Source organism: Lithobates pipiens, unplaced genomic scaffold (assembly GCF_037356315.1).
Source record: "Lithobates pipiens isolate NorthernLeopardFrog02 unplaced genomic scaffold, aLitPip1_a1.2 Scaffold_1, whole genome shotgun sequence".
Taxonomy (NCBI): domain Eukaryota; kingdom Metazoa; phylum Chordata; class Amphibia; order Anura; family Ranidae; genus Lithobates; species Lithobates pipiens.
The window spans coordinates 25,073,518-25,090,737 of NW_027507685.1; the positions used below are offsets into that span (position 1 = coordinate 25,073,518).

At 40.8% G+C, this 17,220-nt stretch overlaps 1 protein-coding gene across 1 annotated transcript in view; it reads right to left on the reverse strand.

The window, feature by feature from the left end:
* Positions 1-927: 927 nt before the first annotated feature.
* The window catches only part of GPR50 (G protein-coupled receptor 50), a 237,913-nt gene continuing 221,620 nt past the window's right edge, over positions 928-17,220 (reverse strand). Inside the window, exon 2 of the mRNA XM_077485522.1 lies at positions 928-3,989. Coding sequence (XP_077341648.1) covers positions 3,124-3,989 — 866 coding nt within the window. The 3' untranslated portion in view covers positions 928-3,123. The remainder of the gene's footprint in view (positions 3,990-17,220) is intronic.

Below are 17,220 nucleotides of genomic sequence, written 5' to 3' on the forward strand. Positions count from 1 at the left end.
TCTCTTGGAGCCCTAACAGGGTGCATACTATAGTCAGGCTTCAGAAAGCAGTGAGAGGAGATGGCTGCATCAGTCTGTCATCCCTTCCATTAGCAGTGGTTAGAGTAAAGAATAGATTGTTGTCTGCGTGCAGCTTAGTTCAGTGGGGGTAGCGATGAGCCATGGACAGGCAGAGGCATATAGCATTTGTCTCTCTATGGCTCTGGGTTCTGCATTTAAATCCCCAGGTTAAGTCTTGGGACAGGTTTCTATGTAGGGTCAAGCCAGATGACAGAAGACACTGGGCATAACAATTTGTTGTTTGTAGGAATGGGAATTATACATGACCCTAACTATTCTGATGAAACCATACTAGCTTTAATTTACTTTAATACTGGATATATCCTCTCACCTGGCTGCATTCAAACAGGATAACACTGAAAATTTAATTTTACCATCATAATTATTATCTTAAATGTTTAGTTTGTAAGATTATTAATCCTCCAAGTAAGGAGATGAACATATGAGGAACATATAATCAGCAAGATATCTGTGTAACTTTGGAAGTGAATATGATTAACTGTGATTGAAAGTGTCTTGGTGCTTTAAATACTATATTTGTTTTTATTTTTTATTATTATTTCCTATTTTATTTCCTTTTTTTTTTTTTATTATGTGTTAAAGTATTCAAGATATGTGTAACAAAATAAATGTGATCATTATGTATGTAAGTAATGTATATGCTTGAAATTGTTTAAGTATGTGTAATACCTTATAATAACTTAAAATAAAATTGGAATTGAGGATAAATACTAGATGGATACCATTAGGAATAAGCTATTTATTTCATACATTACAGAAAAAAAACTCCATAATGGTATGATGTTGGAAGGTGCCATCCTCCCATAATACATATCTAGAAAAAAAAAACTCCTTTTGTGGGATTATACAGGTACAGACTGAAAAATTTAGTATAAAAAAGTAGAAATATTTTTATTGATACAAATATTGCGGCTTCACAAATACCAATGTAACATCTCACAATATATCACATAGATGGAGGGCCAATAGACAAAAGGGCAGATAAAAGGGCTTAGGACATGTTTCAAGGCAGGGGTTTGAGACTCTTCTTCAGAGTTGCCTAAGACTGACTTGGAACACCCCATCTGTGAGAAGTATGCAGGATGAAAAAGCTGCCATAATAAAACCCAGGATATCTGCTGTCACCATTCCAAAATGCCTCCAAATAAAACCAGGGGGTCAGGACGCCACAAAAACACAACTGGTGAGGTCACCAGAGTTGGCAAAGAGAGATGTCTCCTTTATTAATTTGAGGGAGCAATCTCCAAATGGCTCAGGGAAATCCAATGAGCCAAACCTCTAAACCAGGGGTGCCCAACCAGTGGCCCGCGGAGCCCTCTGATGTGGCCCGCAACCTCCTGCTCTGGGATAGAATAGAAAGAATACTGTTATTAAAGGTCAGTTTATTACTAAAATCACAGTGCATATATGGGCATATCTTTTCTGCAGTGGAATTGCATATCCATAAGGAAGTGTTAGCCCTTGTACACATGGTTGGAGATTCCGTCGGAATGTGTCCTATCGGACCGTTTTGTCGGATATTCCGACTGTGTGTGGTATGCATCGGACTGTTTCCATCGGAATATCCGTCGGACCAAATTTTTCAACTTGCTGGAAATATTTTCCGACAAACTGCTCCGATCGGACATACTCCGATCATGTGTAGCCTACTCCGACGGACAAAGTGCCACGCATGCTCAGATCAAATTCCTAGACCACAGCTATTGGCTACTAGCCTGAACGTAGTCCCATCGTAACGAAATAACGTAATCACGTTATGTACAATCGGATTTTCCGACAACTTGGTCCGACCGTGTGTATGCAACAGTTTCGGACAAAATCCGTCAGACAAAATCCAACGGATTTGGTTGTCAGAATGTCCGACCGTGTGTAAAGGGCCTAGTGTCAGGGTTGCAGGGAAGAATAGGTCAAAGTTTAGTGTGAAAGTTGCAGTAAAAATTAATGATGCTAATTTGCTAAACAAAATACTATGAGAAAAGCTTGTGAACATAAATGGGTAAGCACAGTGAACATAATTTTTTTTATTTATTTTTTGCATGATTGAATGAGTACAGTAAATATTTACACTTTTTTTAGCAAAATTTTCTATGCATCTTTAATAAATCAGCCTCAATTAGTGAAAGGCCTTAGGCTAGGGAATTGCCTTCTGTGCTGGAAGCTCTTTGCCAAAAACAACCAGTGCTGATATTGCTTGGGCTTAAAGTGTTTAAATGAATGTTCCCTGGACATTATTTTTTGTATATATAGATTGTATATATACTGTATACATGGCAGAATAGTGGTTAAATATGGGCAGCAAGTGGTAAGCACTTTGTCTAGCAGCACTAGGGTCGTCAGTTTGAATCCTAACCATGGCATTACCTGCCTGGAGTTTGCATGTTCCCCCCCCCCTAGCCTGTGTGTGTTTCCTCTGGGTACTCGGTTTCCTCCCACATTCCAAACACATTTGGCTCCTGTATAAATTGGCCCTAGTATCTATATACTGTATATATATATATATATATATATATATATATATATATATATATATACATACACACAAGTTGAAATAAGATCTTTGGAAGGTCACATAGCATCTATGTAGTTCTCTGGTAGTCTATAAACACACACCAAATACATGTTTTCAAAGATTTCACTGTCAAACACTATCCCTATATGATCTTTTACATTTATTTTTCTTTTAAAATAATACAGCAAGAACTGTGAGACTATTTCCTCTGTTATGAAATAAAGGAAATTATACCACTCATTTTGGTTTCATGACACATAAGAAGAGAGCAGTTGATTAGGTCCACCAGCATCCACCTATATTGGAAATATAGGTTTTGGGCTGATTTTACTTTAAGCTCCAAAGCTGTCAAATTCATTCAGTAAAACAGTATTACTTGTGTTTAATTAAGACCACTGTAATATGTATCAGAGATTATATTTCTGTATTTATCATATACACAAAGTGCATTAAAACAGGCACATGGTGAAAAATGTTGATAAAAATAATTTTGATTAATGAACTAAAACGTGTACAAAATGGCTGCCAACTTGTTACACACATATGTCAGCCTGATTATTATTGGTACCAACTGGAGAGGGTTTGCTTTTAGCTCCTTCTGTCCCGCCTTTCGATGTGTCAATAAATAGCAGTCTTGGCGTCAACAAAGACATCAAAATTCTTTTGTACTCCTTTCGGAAGTTTTGATTGAGAAGACCATAGATGACTGCATTGAGGCAGCTGTTAAAGTAGGCCATGAAGTAACTTAATACAAACAGCCAATTTGGAATTTTTGGAGCTACCTGAAAAGGGTCGATTGCCACCGCTAGGCCAATAAAGTTTAAAGGTCCCCAGCAGACAGCAAAAAGGACAAAAACAACAAACATGGTCAAAAAGTTCCGTAGGTCTGTTGGTGTTAGTTTCTGCTTGCAGCCTTGTCTTACTCTGTGCTTGACTTGAATAACCAAAACCCATATCCTCATGTAGCAGAACGTTACCACGGCCAAAGGAACAAGAAAATGCACCACAACCACTGTAATTGTATAAGAAGAACTGACCGTTTGGGCAAATGTACATGAGAAAATCCTTGGGTCATATTGTAGAGATCCAACAAAAAAGTTTGGCACAATTGCAATAACAGTCAGTATCCAAGTTAAACAGAGGTAACAGAATGTGCTTTTCTGGTTGTAAAGCTTATCATACCGCAGGCTGTGGCAGATGTAGCAGTATCTATTAATGGCTATGGCTGTAATGTTGAAGACAGAACCGATGACACTTAGTCCCATAAGAAATCCACTAATTTGGCAATGAATATTACCCAGTGTCCATCCATTATGGAAAATAGCTATGAGGATTACTGGATATGGGTAGACCGCCACTACAAGGTCCGCAACGGATAAACTGACGACAAAGATGTTGCCTGGAAATGCAAATAATAAACATGGTTATTATTAAGAACAGTATCACAAAAATAACAAATGATAAGTGAACCGTGAAAGATAAAAAAAATGAAATAATTATATCAAATATTTTTAATTTTCTTTTTTTTGTGTGGAGCTACAGGTTCATCCTGCTGAACATATTAAAAAGTCTGTCCTTTCCATTTTCAATAAAAATAATGGATTTTTCAGCTTATCAGAGTTGAAATTATAATTAATGCCTTTAATAAATGTTTCAGATTACCACGAAGCATTAAAAAGACACAATTTCCTCATTTGGCATTGTTTTGTGACAATTTTAGCTGTACAGTTCAACAACATATGATATGCTGTGCCCAATTACTGCTGCTGTATCAGGTCTTCACAAGATGACAATAGAACCCAAAGAAGGAGCTTTGAAACATAAGCTGATAAAAAAGCCTTCAGTATAGAGAAAATGCATGGATACAGATAGCAAAGGATGTGAATTACATTTAAGAGATATGACTTCTGAAAGTTAGGCACAATATATTGCTGTATTACTGTTATTAGTAGTTTGAATACAGATTAAAAGGTCATTCCAAGTTCAAATATCAGGAGGGTAATGTGTAAAGCTAGATTCTCATTATAATGTGCATGCTCCAACCAAAGCACAAAAAAGTGCTTCCCTTTTGCAGGTGTGTGGTAGTGCCATTAATTATATTTGGTACCCCAACATACCTTACTAATGCAAGCTCGTAATCACAAGCCAAAATGTACGCTAACAAAGTACCATGTATTTTGGTGTGGCATGATTTTAAAAAAGTGCTAGCACTTATTTGGTGCGTAGGGTAATCTACTGAAATTAATTAGCTGCCCTAAACGCAATGCACAAACAAACACACAAGCACCATCTCACCTGCATAGGTTTGAACAGAGCTTTAGCAGTGTGGAAGTGTTTTATGGAACTGAAATGATGTTTACCTTCATGTCCTTGGTTCACTGACATAGCGGGGAATTTACTAAAACTGGAGCACTTAGAAGCTGATTGGCTACCGTGCACAGCTACAGAAGATTCTAACTTCAGCTTGTTCAATTAACCCCCCTGGCGGTGTTCCAGAGTCTGGCTCGGGGTGGAAGTTTTATACCAAAAGCGGTAACCCCGAGCCAGACTCGGGACCGCATCGCTGTATGCAGGAGGAGGTTTACTTACCTTCTCCCTTGGATCCAGCGATGTCCCCCCGCTGTACGAGCGGCTCGTCCTCCGCTCAATTCATCATGGAGCCGATCTCCGTTCCCTGCGAGCATTGCGACGCACGGGGACGAAGATCGGCGCCAAATTCAAAAAGTGAAACACTCACTTTACATACAGTATAATGTAATCTTACAGATTACATTGCTGTATGTAATAATTTCACATCCCCTTTGTCCCTAGTGGTCTGCTCAGTGTCCTGCATGCAGTTTTATAATATAAAAACTGTTCTTTATGCCTGGAAACTGGAGATTGTCCATAGCAACCAAAACTGTCACTTTACATCAAAATTGATTTTAGACCAGCTAGAAAACAGCGATAATAAATTGGAATCACTCGCAGAATTGAGGGATAGCGATTTGTGGGGAGATCCGTCATCAAATATTGAAAAGTAATGACAGTGACAATTCTGCAACTGAGCAAATTTCATTGTCTTTGATTTGATTACATTATTGAATCATTTTTATTATTGTTATATTATTATTTGGTATAATTATTTATTGTTATTTATTATATTATAATTTATGATTTCATTTTTCAAACTTTATCATACCCGGGATGTCTGCTAGACTCTGGTTTGGACAGATTTAAGTGAGTTATTCCTAAGAATTACAGGACTACAATATAAAACGCCAAATTTTCATGCAAAATAATTGTACCACTTTCAGCACCTAAAATCCAAAATAATCGTACCGCCAGGGAGGTTAAGCTTTGACAAAAAAACCTGCAAGCTGATCGATTTCTATGCAGAGCTACACCAGATTTTGCACTCTCCAGTTTTAGTAAATCCCCTTCATAGAGGAAGATCTACTAAAACTGGAGCACTTAGAATCTGGTGCAGCTGTGCATGGTAGCCAATCCGCTTCTAACTTCAACTTGTTCAGTTAGGATTTGACAATACAACCCAGAAGCTGATTGGTTTCACTGCAGAGCTGCTCCAGATTTAGCATGCTACAGTTTTAGCAAATTCCCCTCATATTATACAAAGAACCCATTTAAGCCCTCTTTGAAGCTTTATACATGTACTCTCTGCCATCTGTCACATCTACTCAGTTTGGTCTAATCGCTGCTTCCCTTCTTATCTTTACCTATTATAAATTATATGTGGCAAATTCTTTATGTATGCACTTGTATATGCAATCATTTTCACCTTTGTTGCATTATTCAGGGAGAGTTTTCTGATAATTTTACCAAGGATTGTTCAATTGAATGCTGAAAGTTTTAAATATTTAACATTATACTACACATTAACATTTTAAAGCTTATATGATTTTAATAATTGAGTTTAATTATATGTTAAAATATATTTAGACCAAATTTTCTATCTGATGATACTGCCAAAAATCCAGTGAGTGTATATTGTTCCATAGTAAGCTGACAACACATTGCTTCTGCTGCACTGAAATCCCAAGGTGTCTTATTAGCCCTGCTTAGGTTTCATCTGCGAACTGCAGAATGGACTAAGAAGGTTTAAAGCTTTGAGCCTGACAGCATGGGCATATGTCCACCCCCACCTGCTGGCTAATAAAAATAAATAAATATATTATAAAAAGGTACGGTCCCTTTAAGAAATTTAAAAGGGATTTGGGATTGGAAAAACAAGGTCACATGACATGGGAATTTCCCAGAATGGCATGTGACCTCTTCCTTGGAATGTTCTGGTAAAGGGGCTTATTATATAAGGCCCCCTCACAGGAATCTTTCTGCCAGTGTCAGTCAGTCAGTGTTGGGGCCACAAGCTCTCTCAAAACAGTTATAATACTTTAGGGGTTGCTGCCAAACTGGCTAAAAAATCCCCCCCCCCCCGAAAAGCGGCGGGAAAGACTGGCTTAGGAGGTGCCTCACCATGGCTGAAGAGGAGGACAAGTGGAGGGAAGAAATAGAAGAACAATCAGTGCAGTGAGCCGAGCAAACGCCAGTAAGTTCCCAGGGTAGAGGCAGACCAGCTACAAGAAGCCAGCAACAATACAGACAACACCAGCATGGCCCGCCAATGCAACTGTTCACTAACCCAGAGCGAGAAGAAGCCAGCATGGCACCGCTGGAAGAGGCGGCCCTACTAACATGGGGTGGAGAGCCAGCCTTAGGGACAAGAAGAAGAGGAGGAGGAGGAGAAAGGCAAAGGCGGTGTCAGCTGTAGGAGGCTTGGATAGGCTAGCTCCGCCCAGCGCTTTAGTAACACAGCAAGAAGCTCAAGTCTGTGTAAATGTTCGTGTCATCCCGTTGCAGTCCACTGGAGGCAATAGAGAGCAACAAATGCTGCTTTAGTTCAAATTAATGCTCCGGCCCCACCTGGTGGTCTAGGTGAGTTATCTTATCACATGCACTTAGCAACATTATTAACACTCCAGTAAATGATAATAGTAATTATCAAAATGTATGGTCATATAAAACAAGGACTACTATTAATATGGTTAATGTATGCAATAGTAATAGTCTTTCTTCCCCATTGGCTAATGTTAATCCTAAGACTTCATTACCGGTCAAGCGTAATATGACTAGCTCATCGGTTCCTGAAGCATGTTTAAAGGAAACATTGCCATGTGAAATGTCAAAGCTGGGGTATCACCTCTCCACGACACCTTCCAGTGGGCCTCCTACAACCCATATCCAATGGAGAGAGGCCCTGGACCCACCTGTCTATGGATTTCATTGTGGAGTTACCAAACTAACAGAGTAATACAATTATCCTTTTGGTGGTTGACCGGTTCTCGAAAATGTCTCATTGTATTCCACTTAAGAAGTTGCCCATTCTAAGGAACTGGCTTCCATTTTTGCTTGGGAGATCTTTCGCTTACACGGGCTACCCAAAGTGATTGTCTCGGACAGATTCTGGTGAGCCTTTTGTGCACAGTTTGGAATTCAGCTTGCTTTCTCCCCTGCATATCACCCGCAGTCTAATGGGGCCGCAGAAGGAGCCAATCAGTCCTCCAATTCCAATGTTGCTATATTTCTGACCATCATGACAACTGGTAAGATCTCTTACCATGGACGGAGTTCGCTCACAATAGTATCTTGAATTCTGCTTCCCGATTGTCACCATTTATGGTGAACTATGGTTTCCAACCTTCCATGTTGCCTGACTCATTTGTTCCGCAGAGTATTCCTGCATTAGAGGAGCATCGCCGTGGTCTTCATTCCACTTGGGCACAAGTCCAGGAGGCTTTGCTACATGCTAATCATAGGTGACAGCAGATGCTTGCCTGCACCTTCCTAACACGTTGGGGACAAGGTCTGGCTGTCCTCTCGCAACCTCCAACTTCGTGTTCCCTCTATGAAATTCGCACCTTGGTTTACTGGGCCTTTCTGTGTTCTTCGCAAGATTACCCAGTGGCTTACGCATTAGACCTATCTTCTAGTATGTGTATTTCACATTTTTTTCATGTCTCCTTTTTAAAACCTTTGGTCTGCAACTGCTTTACCACCTCGGTGCCTCATCCTCACCCTGTACAGGTTGAGAACCATGAGGAGTATGAAGTACAGTGCATTGTTGACTCCCATAGGTTCCAGGGGCACATTCAGTACCTGGTGCATTGGAAAGGGTACGGTCCGAAGGAACGCTCTTGGGTCTCATCTTCAGACATACATGCCCTTATCCTCCTCTGTGATTTCCATAGACATTTTCCCCTCAAGCCTGGTGGTCCTCCGAGGGGGATTGGGTCATTGAGAAGGAGGGGCTACTATCAGGGCTGGACTCAGTCCTTCCTTTTCTGAGCTGCCCGCTCAGCTGTCTGCTAATTACCAGCTCCTATCTCTCCACAGTGACTCACCTGTTGATGATATCCTGCTCATCTGTCCTGCCTACTTAAGCCATCCAGATGATCTCTGCCCTCGTCACATCTCTAGAGACGCTCTCCTGTGTTCCTATTAAAGACTTGCTTGGCTGAATTTCTTCTGGCTCCAGATCCTGCTTGCTGTTCTACTATGCTGTTCTCTGCCTCCCTAACCTTTTGGCTTGTCTGACTATCCATTCTGGTTCCTGAACTCTGGCTATGTTTTGACTACATTTACTCTGTTTACCTTTTATTATTATTATTGAACATGTGTGATTTAACTGTACTTCTGTCTCAGTCTGATTTATGGTTTCTGACAAAAAGGATCCTGATTAATAATTCTGATAATAAAGGAGTTATATATGCTGTGAATTGCTTGTCAGCTAAATCCATATTTGGGGTCATCTGCTTAGATACCTAGTAATTCTTTGCTTAAGATTTAACATTTGGCTAAAAGTCAGACATTCTAGGGAAGGAGAATCGAATTGCAGACACCTTGTCTCGATTTCAGGTATGCAGATTCAGTCAACTTTTGCCCAATGCGGACAAGGAAGGTCACATGGTACAAGTGGACCAACTTTGTGTAAGGGCTTACCTTGGTTGGAGTTCATAGTGCAGAGATGTATGCTCACCCTTACAAATACATACAGCCCACGGTAAAAAGCTACATGGGCTGTGAATCTGTGCACGGTGGCTTGACAGGAATCAACCAAAGGATTGTCAAGGTGAAGCTGTAGTCAGGAGTTCCAGAAGTCAGAGTAAATGATGAACAGAGCCAGGGTCAGAAGCCGGGGTCAGTCTTGGAACACTGCAACTTGAAAACAGAACAAAGAAACAGATCCAGAGTATAGCCCACAGTGCATGCAGAACAAGGCATAGCTGGAAGGCTAACTAGTGAACTGAGGTGTGGCTCAGAGGCAATACAACAAGGAGCATTAAACAGAAGGCCATGGGTTCTTGAGCCGCTTGGGGCGTGACCACACCTGGCCACCTGGAATTAGTTTGTTGTCAGAAGGTTGCATAGTTTCCTCTAGACCAGATGGTAAGAGCTTCTCAGGGATATTGGTTATGGATTCTTGAGGGACACTGGTATCGTTAACTACCGTAGTCTGGGTACCCCTTTTTGTCATTGAACATGGATAGGTCTTACAGCAACCTTGGCAGTTTACAGGCTGATAAGCACGGATAGCAGGATGTATCCTATTAGCACCTACTTGAAAATCCTTTGGCCTAGATGGGCAAGTTGGGCAGAGAAAAAAAAAGTGCCCTCTTTCTCCACAATAGAAACAAAGACCACAACCTCTCCTCCGCTATCTTTCATCTTTAGACAGCTGGGGCTGGGTGACTGTAGTTTTAAACAACAGGACTTCTTGCTGCAGCTCCAAAACGGTCTGGACCAGGCTGGAGATTTGCTGAGCACGGGAGGTGAGCATCTTGAACATCTTGCGGACTCCATGACGGACTCCATGACAGACTCAATGACGGTCAGTTCCTTATGTAAGGACTTCTTGCTGCAGCTCCAAAACGGTCTGGACCAGGCTCGAGATTTGCTGAGCACGGGAGGTGAGCATCTTGAACATCTCTGTGGACTCCATGACGGTCAGTTCCTTATGTAAGGGCTTACCTTGGTTGGAGTCCATAGTGCAGAGATGTATACTCACCCTTACAAATACACACAGCCCATGGTAATAAGGTAAAAAGCTAATTTTTTGCCAACTTGTTATGTGTCATTATTTAAATAGATATTATCTTTTGTGTTATTTGGGGAGGGTAAGGTGCAGCCCGCATTTCCATGTCTTGCCCTTATTCACCTTTATAACATAGAGCGAGGTGCTCTGAAGTTCACAGAGGTAACCTTGGCAGAACCGATAAGATTTTTTTTTAGTCCAAATCAAAATCTAGCAGACTAGAGTGATAATATTGCTCCCCCAATAATACAGTACCATGAGTATGCATTGTCCCTCTACAACAGGAGCTGTGTTACTGGCAGGATCACCAGGTGATCTAAAAATGATGGACTAAGCATACATACTCTTGAATAATCTTATACCATGTCTTTTATATAATAACAGGGTTATGTGATTATTTATGCCTGGCTATAAATATAATGCAATATCAGATTAGTGTTTAAGAGGGTGTGGTAACTAAGTCCATCTATGGTCAAAATTTGAAATCATGTATTCATTTTCACACTGTATTTCATTTTTTTCTAGCCTATTCCTATTACTCTGAACAATCATAAAGTTTGCAAACTTACTTTGTGAAGATTATTTCCTGGAACTCTGTGACACATATTCACTATTTCGTGAGTAAGCACCATTGTGTCACACATTCCACAGCGCCTGCATTCTGAACTACAGAGGCGCTAAGAGGAGGAATTTCAGAAGGTGGAGTAAGTACAGGAAACAGCAGAAGCTGCAAAGCATGCAGGGGATCCAGGCAGTTGTGGAAACTGATGGCCAGCAGACAGGAATCACAACAGAGATTTTTCAAATGTGCTTATATTGAATTGTCAAATATAAATGCTGTTTTATGTATTGTTTTGTATAATGTATTGCTATTATAATGCTGGTATTATAAAAATAAAAGTGCAATAAAAGTGCATGTTGTGACCATAGCTCTCCTTTAATACAGTTTAATATGCTTCATTAAATAAATAAGCAAATATTACATGTTTGCATAAAATAGAGGCATCTTTCTCATAAATACAAAAAATGTAATTACCATCAATCAGCAAATACTCTAATAAACAAAATATTACATAAAAATATGAAGTAAAAATGCATGAGCATTAATTAATCCATACCTTTCTAAATGAAACTTACCGCAAAATTTGAAAAGTGTAATGAGCATCAATCAGTCCATTACATTTATAAATGAAAATGTACTAAAAAATAAATATCACTTTATGTGGCAAGGATTATACCTCTTCTTCAAAGCCGAGTTCCATCCAAAAGTGGAACTTCTGCTCATTTGTCTCCTCCCCCCTCTCCTGCCACATTTGGCACCTTTCAGGGGGGAGGAGGAGCGGATACCGGTCTTTCACAGTTACTGGTATCCTGTCCCTGCTTCCGGGAGTCTGGGCCAGGGCAAATTACGTCACAGCTCGGCTCCCTCCTCCTTCCTCCGCCGCAGGGCCAGTAGGAGAGCACAGTGGTGCCTCACATATGTGCAGTAGGGACCCGGCATGAAGCTGTAATGCTACACTGTTGGGTTCCAATGGCGGTGGCAGCACCCGACAGTTGATGGAAACACCAGCTGTGGTGCCAAAATCGCTGGACTCCAAGACAGGTAAGTGTCCTAATATTAAAAGTTAGCAGCGGCAGTATGTGTAGCTGCTGGCTTTTAATTTTTACAGGGTTGGGCAGACCTCCTCTTTAAATCTAGATTAAAACAAACTCTTTATTAATAATTTAAAAAAAAAACCTGCAAACACTAAAGTTACTTTAGTTGTAATATAAACAGGGTGCAAAATAGCATTGTCTCCCATCTAAGAGATCTGTTAAGGTCATTGAGGGTCGAAATTCACATTGCAGTATTCAAAGCAGCTAATCACCTGGAACTCTCACTGGGGTCCTCACATGTAATCAGTGTCAGATCCATTCACAGAGTGGCTGTGGAGGACATTGATGAAGTCCATTGTAAAACCTCTATTCTATGAGCCATTTGGTTACAACGTTATGAGGCTACGGGACAGCTTTTCTAAAGGGGACATGCCAGCAACCCAAGTGTGATGAAGCCAAAAGAGATGAAGGAGCTGTATTATTTGCCATATTGCTGCTGCATTATTGAAGCTGGATTTTGATTGCTGGATCAGCTGTTAAACAAACTTGAATCCTATGATTGCCCCAGTGGGAACTGCTTGTATGACCTTTCTGTTAATTCAGAGGTCCACAGATTAAGGTGAGCGGCCGTTACCTACAGTGGTGGAAGCACAGATAAGAATGTACACTGATTGCGATTGTCTTGAGCACCCTGATCACCATTGGGGAGTGCTGGTGTCTTCATCATCCTTGGCTTTCCATTTTCTCATATTTGGGACTTTTTATGCGTTTATAGCAGTTGGCTATCATCTTTATGCATTTTAGTTACATTTTTAGTGCTGCACTATTTTGGATTTTATGTGTATTTAAGGATTGCAATATATTAGTATTCCTTTAAATATTCCTTTAAATTTCATACCTAGGGGGTGTGTATAGTATGCCTGTAAAGTAGTGCTTATTTCTCGTGCTTAGAACTGTCCCTGCACAAAGTGTAATTTCTGAAGGAAAAAAAGTAATTTAAAAGCACTCGCGGCTATAATGAATTGTCAGCTCCCGGTAATGCAGAGAATAGTCACTGAAAGTCATTGATAAAAAAAAGTGCATGGGAGTCCCCTCAAATTCAATTACCAAGCCCTTCAGATCTGGTATGGATATTAAGGGGAACCCTGCGTCAAATAAAAAAAAAATATGTGGGGTTCCCCCAAAATATCCATACCAGACCTGAAGGGTCTGGTATGAATTTTAAGGGGAACTCCACGCCAAATTTTAAAAAAAAATGGCGTGGAGTTCCCCCCACAAATCCACACCAGACCCTTTATCCAAGCATGCAACCTGGCAGGCCGCAGGAAAAGAGCTGAACTGTACCAGGCCACATGCCCTCAACATTGGGAGGGTGCTTTGGGGGTAACCCCCCAAGCACCTTGTCCCGATGTTGATGGGGACAAGGGCCTCATTACCATAACCCTTGCCCGGTGGTTGTGGGGGTCTGCGGGTGGGGGGCTTATCGGAATCTGGACGCCCCCTTTAACAAGGGTCTGGTTTATTATTAAAATCACTGCTCCCAAAAAAACTTGTGTTTTTAAAACTTTTTTTGCATTGATACATGTCCCCTGGGGCAGGACCCGGGTCCCTAAACACTTTTTATGACAATAACTTGCATATAAGCCTTTAAAATTAGCACTTTAGATTTTTAATGTTCGAGTCTTATAGACTTTAACGGCGTTCGGATGTTCGAACAAATTTATTGCCTGTTCGCATGCTCTGAGGGGATGTTCGGCTCATCCCTACTGTCTATGAATAACTCTGTCATTTTATAACTCTTGGAGTGTTATTCCTTCTCTTTGTACCTTTTGTACTGTTCTGTACTGTGAAAACTTCTCTCAATAAAAAATAAAATAAAAAAAATATCTGACAGGTATTGTAATTCATCTCCACTTTATCTAAAGCTAAAAAAAAAAAATTTACATATACTTTAATGACATGTGTTTTTAAAGTCAATTCCAGACCATTTTAATAGACTGACAAAGGGCAGCATGCTTTCAAAGGGTAACTAGTCTACTTTAATTATTATTAAATATAATCCAAACTTTTTTTTAGTTTTGGACAGAGTCTGGAGGTTTTTATTCCTGTCTGTGTCCCAGATGGCAACAGATCTTATTAATTATGCTAGTTATTTAACTAAAATGTTTTGAACCTGAGTCTTCTGTGAATCATTACTAATGCAGAAGTAGATGTAGACTAATTTAATCTTTAGGATGTTAGTGTAATTTAAAAAAAATCTAGAGCCTTTATTAAAATAATATCTAGTATTACAGTTGCTAAGTCCTGCTATGTTGGTTATGAGCCTTGTTAGGCTTGTCTTAGCCCTTGTACACACGGTCGGACATTCCGACAACAAAATCCGTCGGATTTTGTCCGACGGATTTTGTCAGAAACTTGTGTTGCATACACACGGTCGGACAAAGTTGTCGGAAAATCCAATCGTAGGTAACATGACGACGTTATTTCGTTACGACGGGACTACGTTCAGGCTAGTAGCCAATAGCTTTGGTCTAGGAATGTGATCTGAACATGCGTGGCACTTTGTCCGATTGGAATTCTCTACACACAATCGGACAAAGTCTGATCGGATCATGTTGTCAGAAAGTTTTATAGCCCAGCTCTAAAACTTTGTCCGTCGGATATTCCAACGGAAACAGTCCGATGGAGAACACACACAGTCGGATTATCCGACAACACGGTCCGATCGGACATTTTCCGTCGGAATGTCCGACCGTGTGTACAAGGGCTTATACTTCCTTAACTTTATGGCCCTATGTAGCTTACAGTTTACTTCTGTTCATTTGCACTGAAAGATTTTAAATTATCTGTGGCCTGGGTCTGTGTTCCAGCATGAACACTGTTTTTACCTTTCTTGCCCCTCTGAAAATCTACATAACCTTGTCTATCCTCAGCTGATACATTTGAAGTCACCTAATTTCCTGTTTACTTTGTATATCTTAACCCCTTGATATTTAGAATGTTAAGTTGTTTGTAAAATCAAAAAGGACATTCACATATACAGTATGAGCAGACATTGTATATTCTGCAAGACATTAGACATATCAGTAGAGGTCTTCTTTTGAACTGATCACAACTTCCTGTTCGCAATTTCCTGTTATGGGGTCTTGAAGTGTTCTCCAGTGACCCTGTCAACTTCACTTCCAGAGGTGACATTAAGTGACTAAAATGGCTGTTGCTACCAGTAAAAACTTGCCCTATATAATGACGTGCAAACATTTCTGGAATGTGCATGTAGAGAGAAAGCACTTGTAAAGAGGCTGGAGGAGATCAGAAACACTCATTTTAAAATGATGAAAGGTAAAAACTGTAAATGTTAACAGTTCAATCTGCCATACAGTTAAAGGTTAAGTATAATTTTATATTAGGGTCCGTTCACCAAGTTTGTATGGGTTATTTAAACCGCATTTGTTTTTTTAATTTAAAGTGATTGTAAAGGCTCGCTTTTTTTTTTTCAATAACAAACATGTTATACTTACCTCCTCTGTGAAGTTGGTTTTGCACAGAACAGCCCAGATCCTCCTCTTTTCGGGTCCCTCTTCGCTGCTCCTAGCCTCTCCCTCCTTTGAGTGCCCCTCAGCCAGCAGCTTGTTACAGGTTGTCACCCAAGCTGAGTCAGAGCTGTATCCATTAAGACACAGAGCCCTGACCTGGCCATGCCCCCTCTCTCCCCTGATTGGCTGACTGACTTTGATTGACAGCTGTGGGAGCCAATAGCACTGCTGCTCTGCCTCAGCTAATCAGGAGGAGTGTACTGGAGGGTTGTGGGGATCGTGGACATTGCTGGAGAGAGAAGGAGCTCAGGTAGATAATTCCTATGGAATTGGTATTTTTTGCTTTAAATCAATATTTGAATAATGAAAGCTTGTCTCTCATGTCTTGATATTTTATCTCAAGAGATATCCAAAAAACCCTCACAATAATCACCTGTCGGAAGGTTTCCTGTCCAATAACATTTGAGAATTGTTTATAGGGATACCAAGCACTTTGTTGTTTTTTTCCTTGTGTTTTTTGAGACTTGTCTTTACAGGCCAGGCCAGTTTAACCACTAGGCATCCACGCTATAGCCGAAAGACGGCTACAGCGTGGACTCCAATTGCCGGGAGGGTGTCCTTGGACATCCTCCTGTTTACTTCCACGATTCGCGCTTCGGGGAAATTCTGTGCTGGCCATGTCCCTTGGACACAGCCAGTCACAGCTCACTGTAAATGGACAATCACAGCTGCCGTTTACAGCACGATCTGAGCTTCCAATGAGAGATGATCTTAAGTGTAAACATATGAGATATCATCTCTCATTGCCGGCTCTCTCTCCTCACACAGAGAATGCATGAGAGGAGAGAGAGGATCTGTGCTGCAGCGTGAGTGCCAGCCGTTTTGTGAACATACATTTTACCAGTGAAAACACACACATCAGTGCCCATACAGTGCCACATCAGTGCCACTGGTGCTACAGTGCTCATCACTGTTAGTGCCATCTCAGTGCCATCTGTCATCAGTGCCATCTATCAGTGCCATCTAAGTGCCATCTATCATCAGTGCCATCTATCAGTGTCACCTGTCAGTGTCACCTGCCACATCAGTGCCACGTGTCAATGCCACCTGCCACATCAGTGCTACGTGTCAGTGTCACCTGCCACATCAATGCCATGTTTCATCAGTGCCACATCAGTGCCATGTGTCATCAGTGCCACATCAGTGCCACATCAGGGTCACGTATCAGTGCCATCTGCCAGTGTCACCTGTCATCAGTGCCACGTTACAGTGCCATCTGTCACCAGTGCCATATGCCAGTGTTATCAGTGCCACATATCAGTGCCATCTGTTGTCAGTGCCATCTGTCATCAGTGCCACCTGTCAGTGTCACTTGCTACATCAGTGTCACCTGTCAGTTTCACCTGCCACAT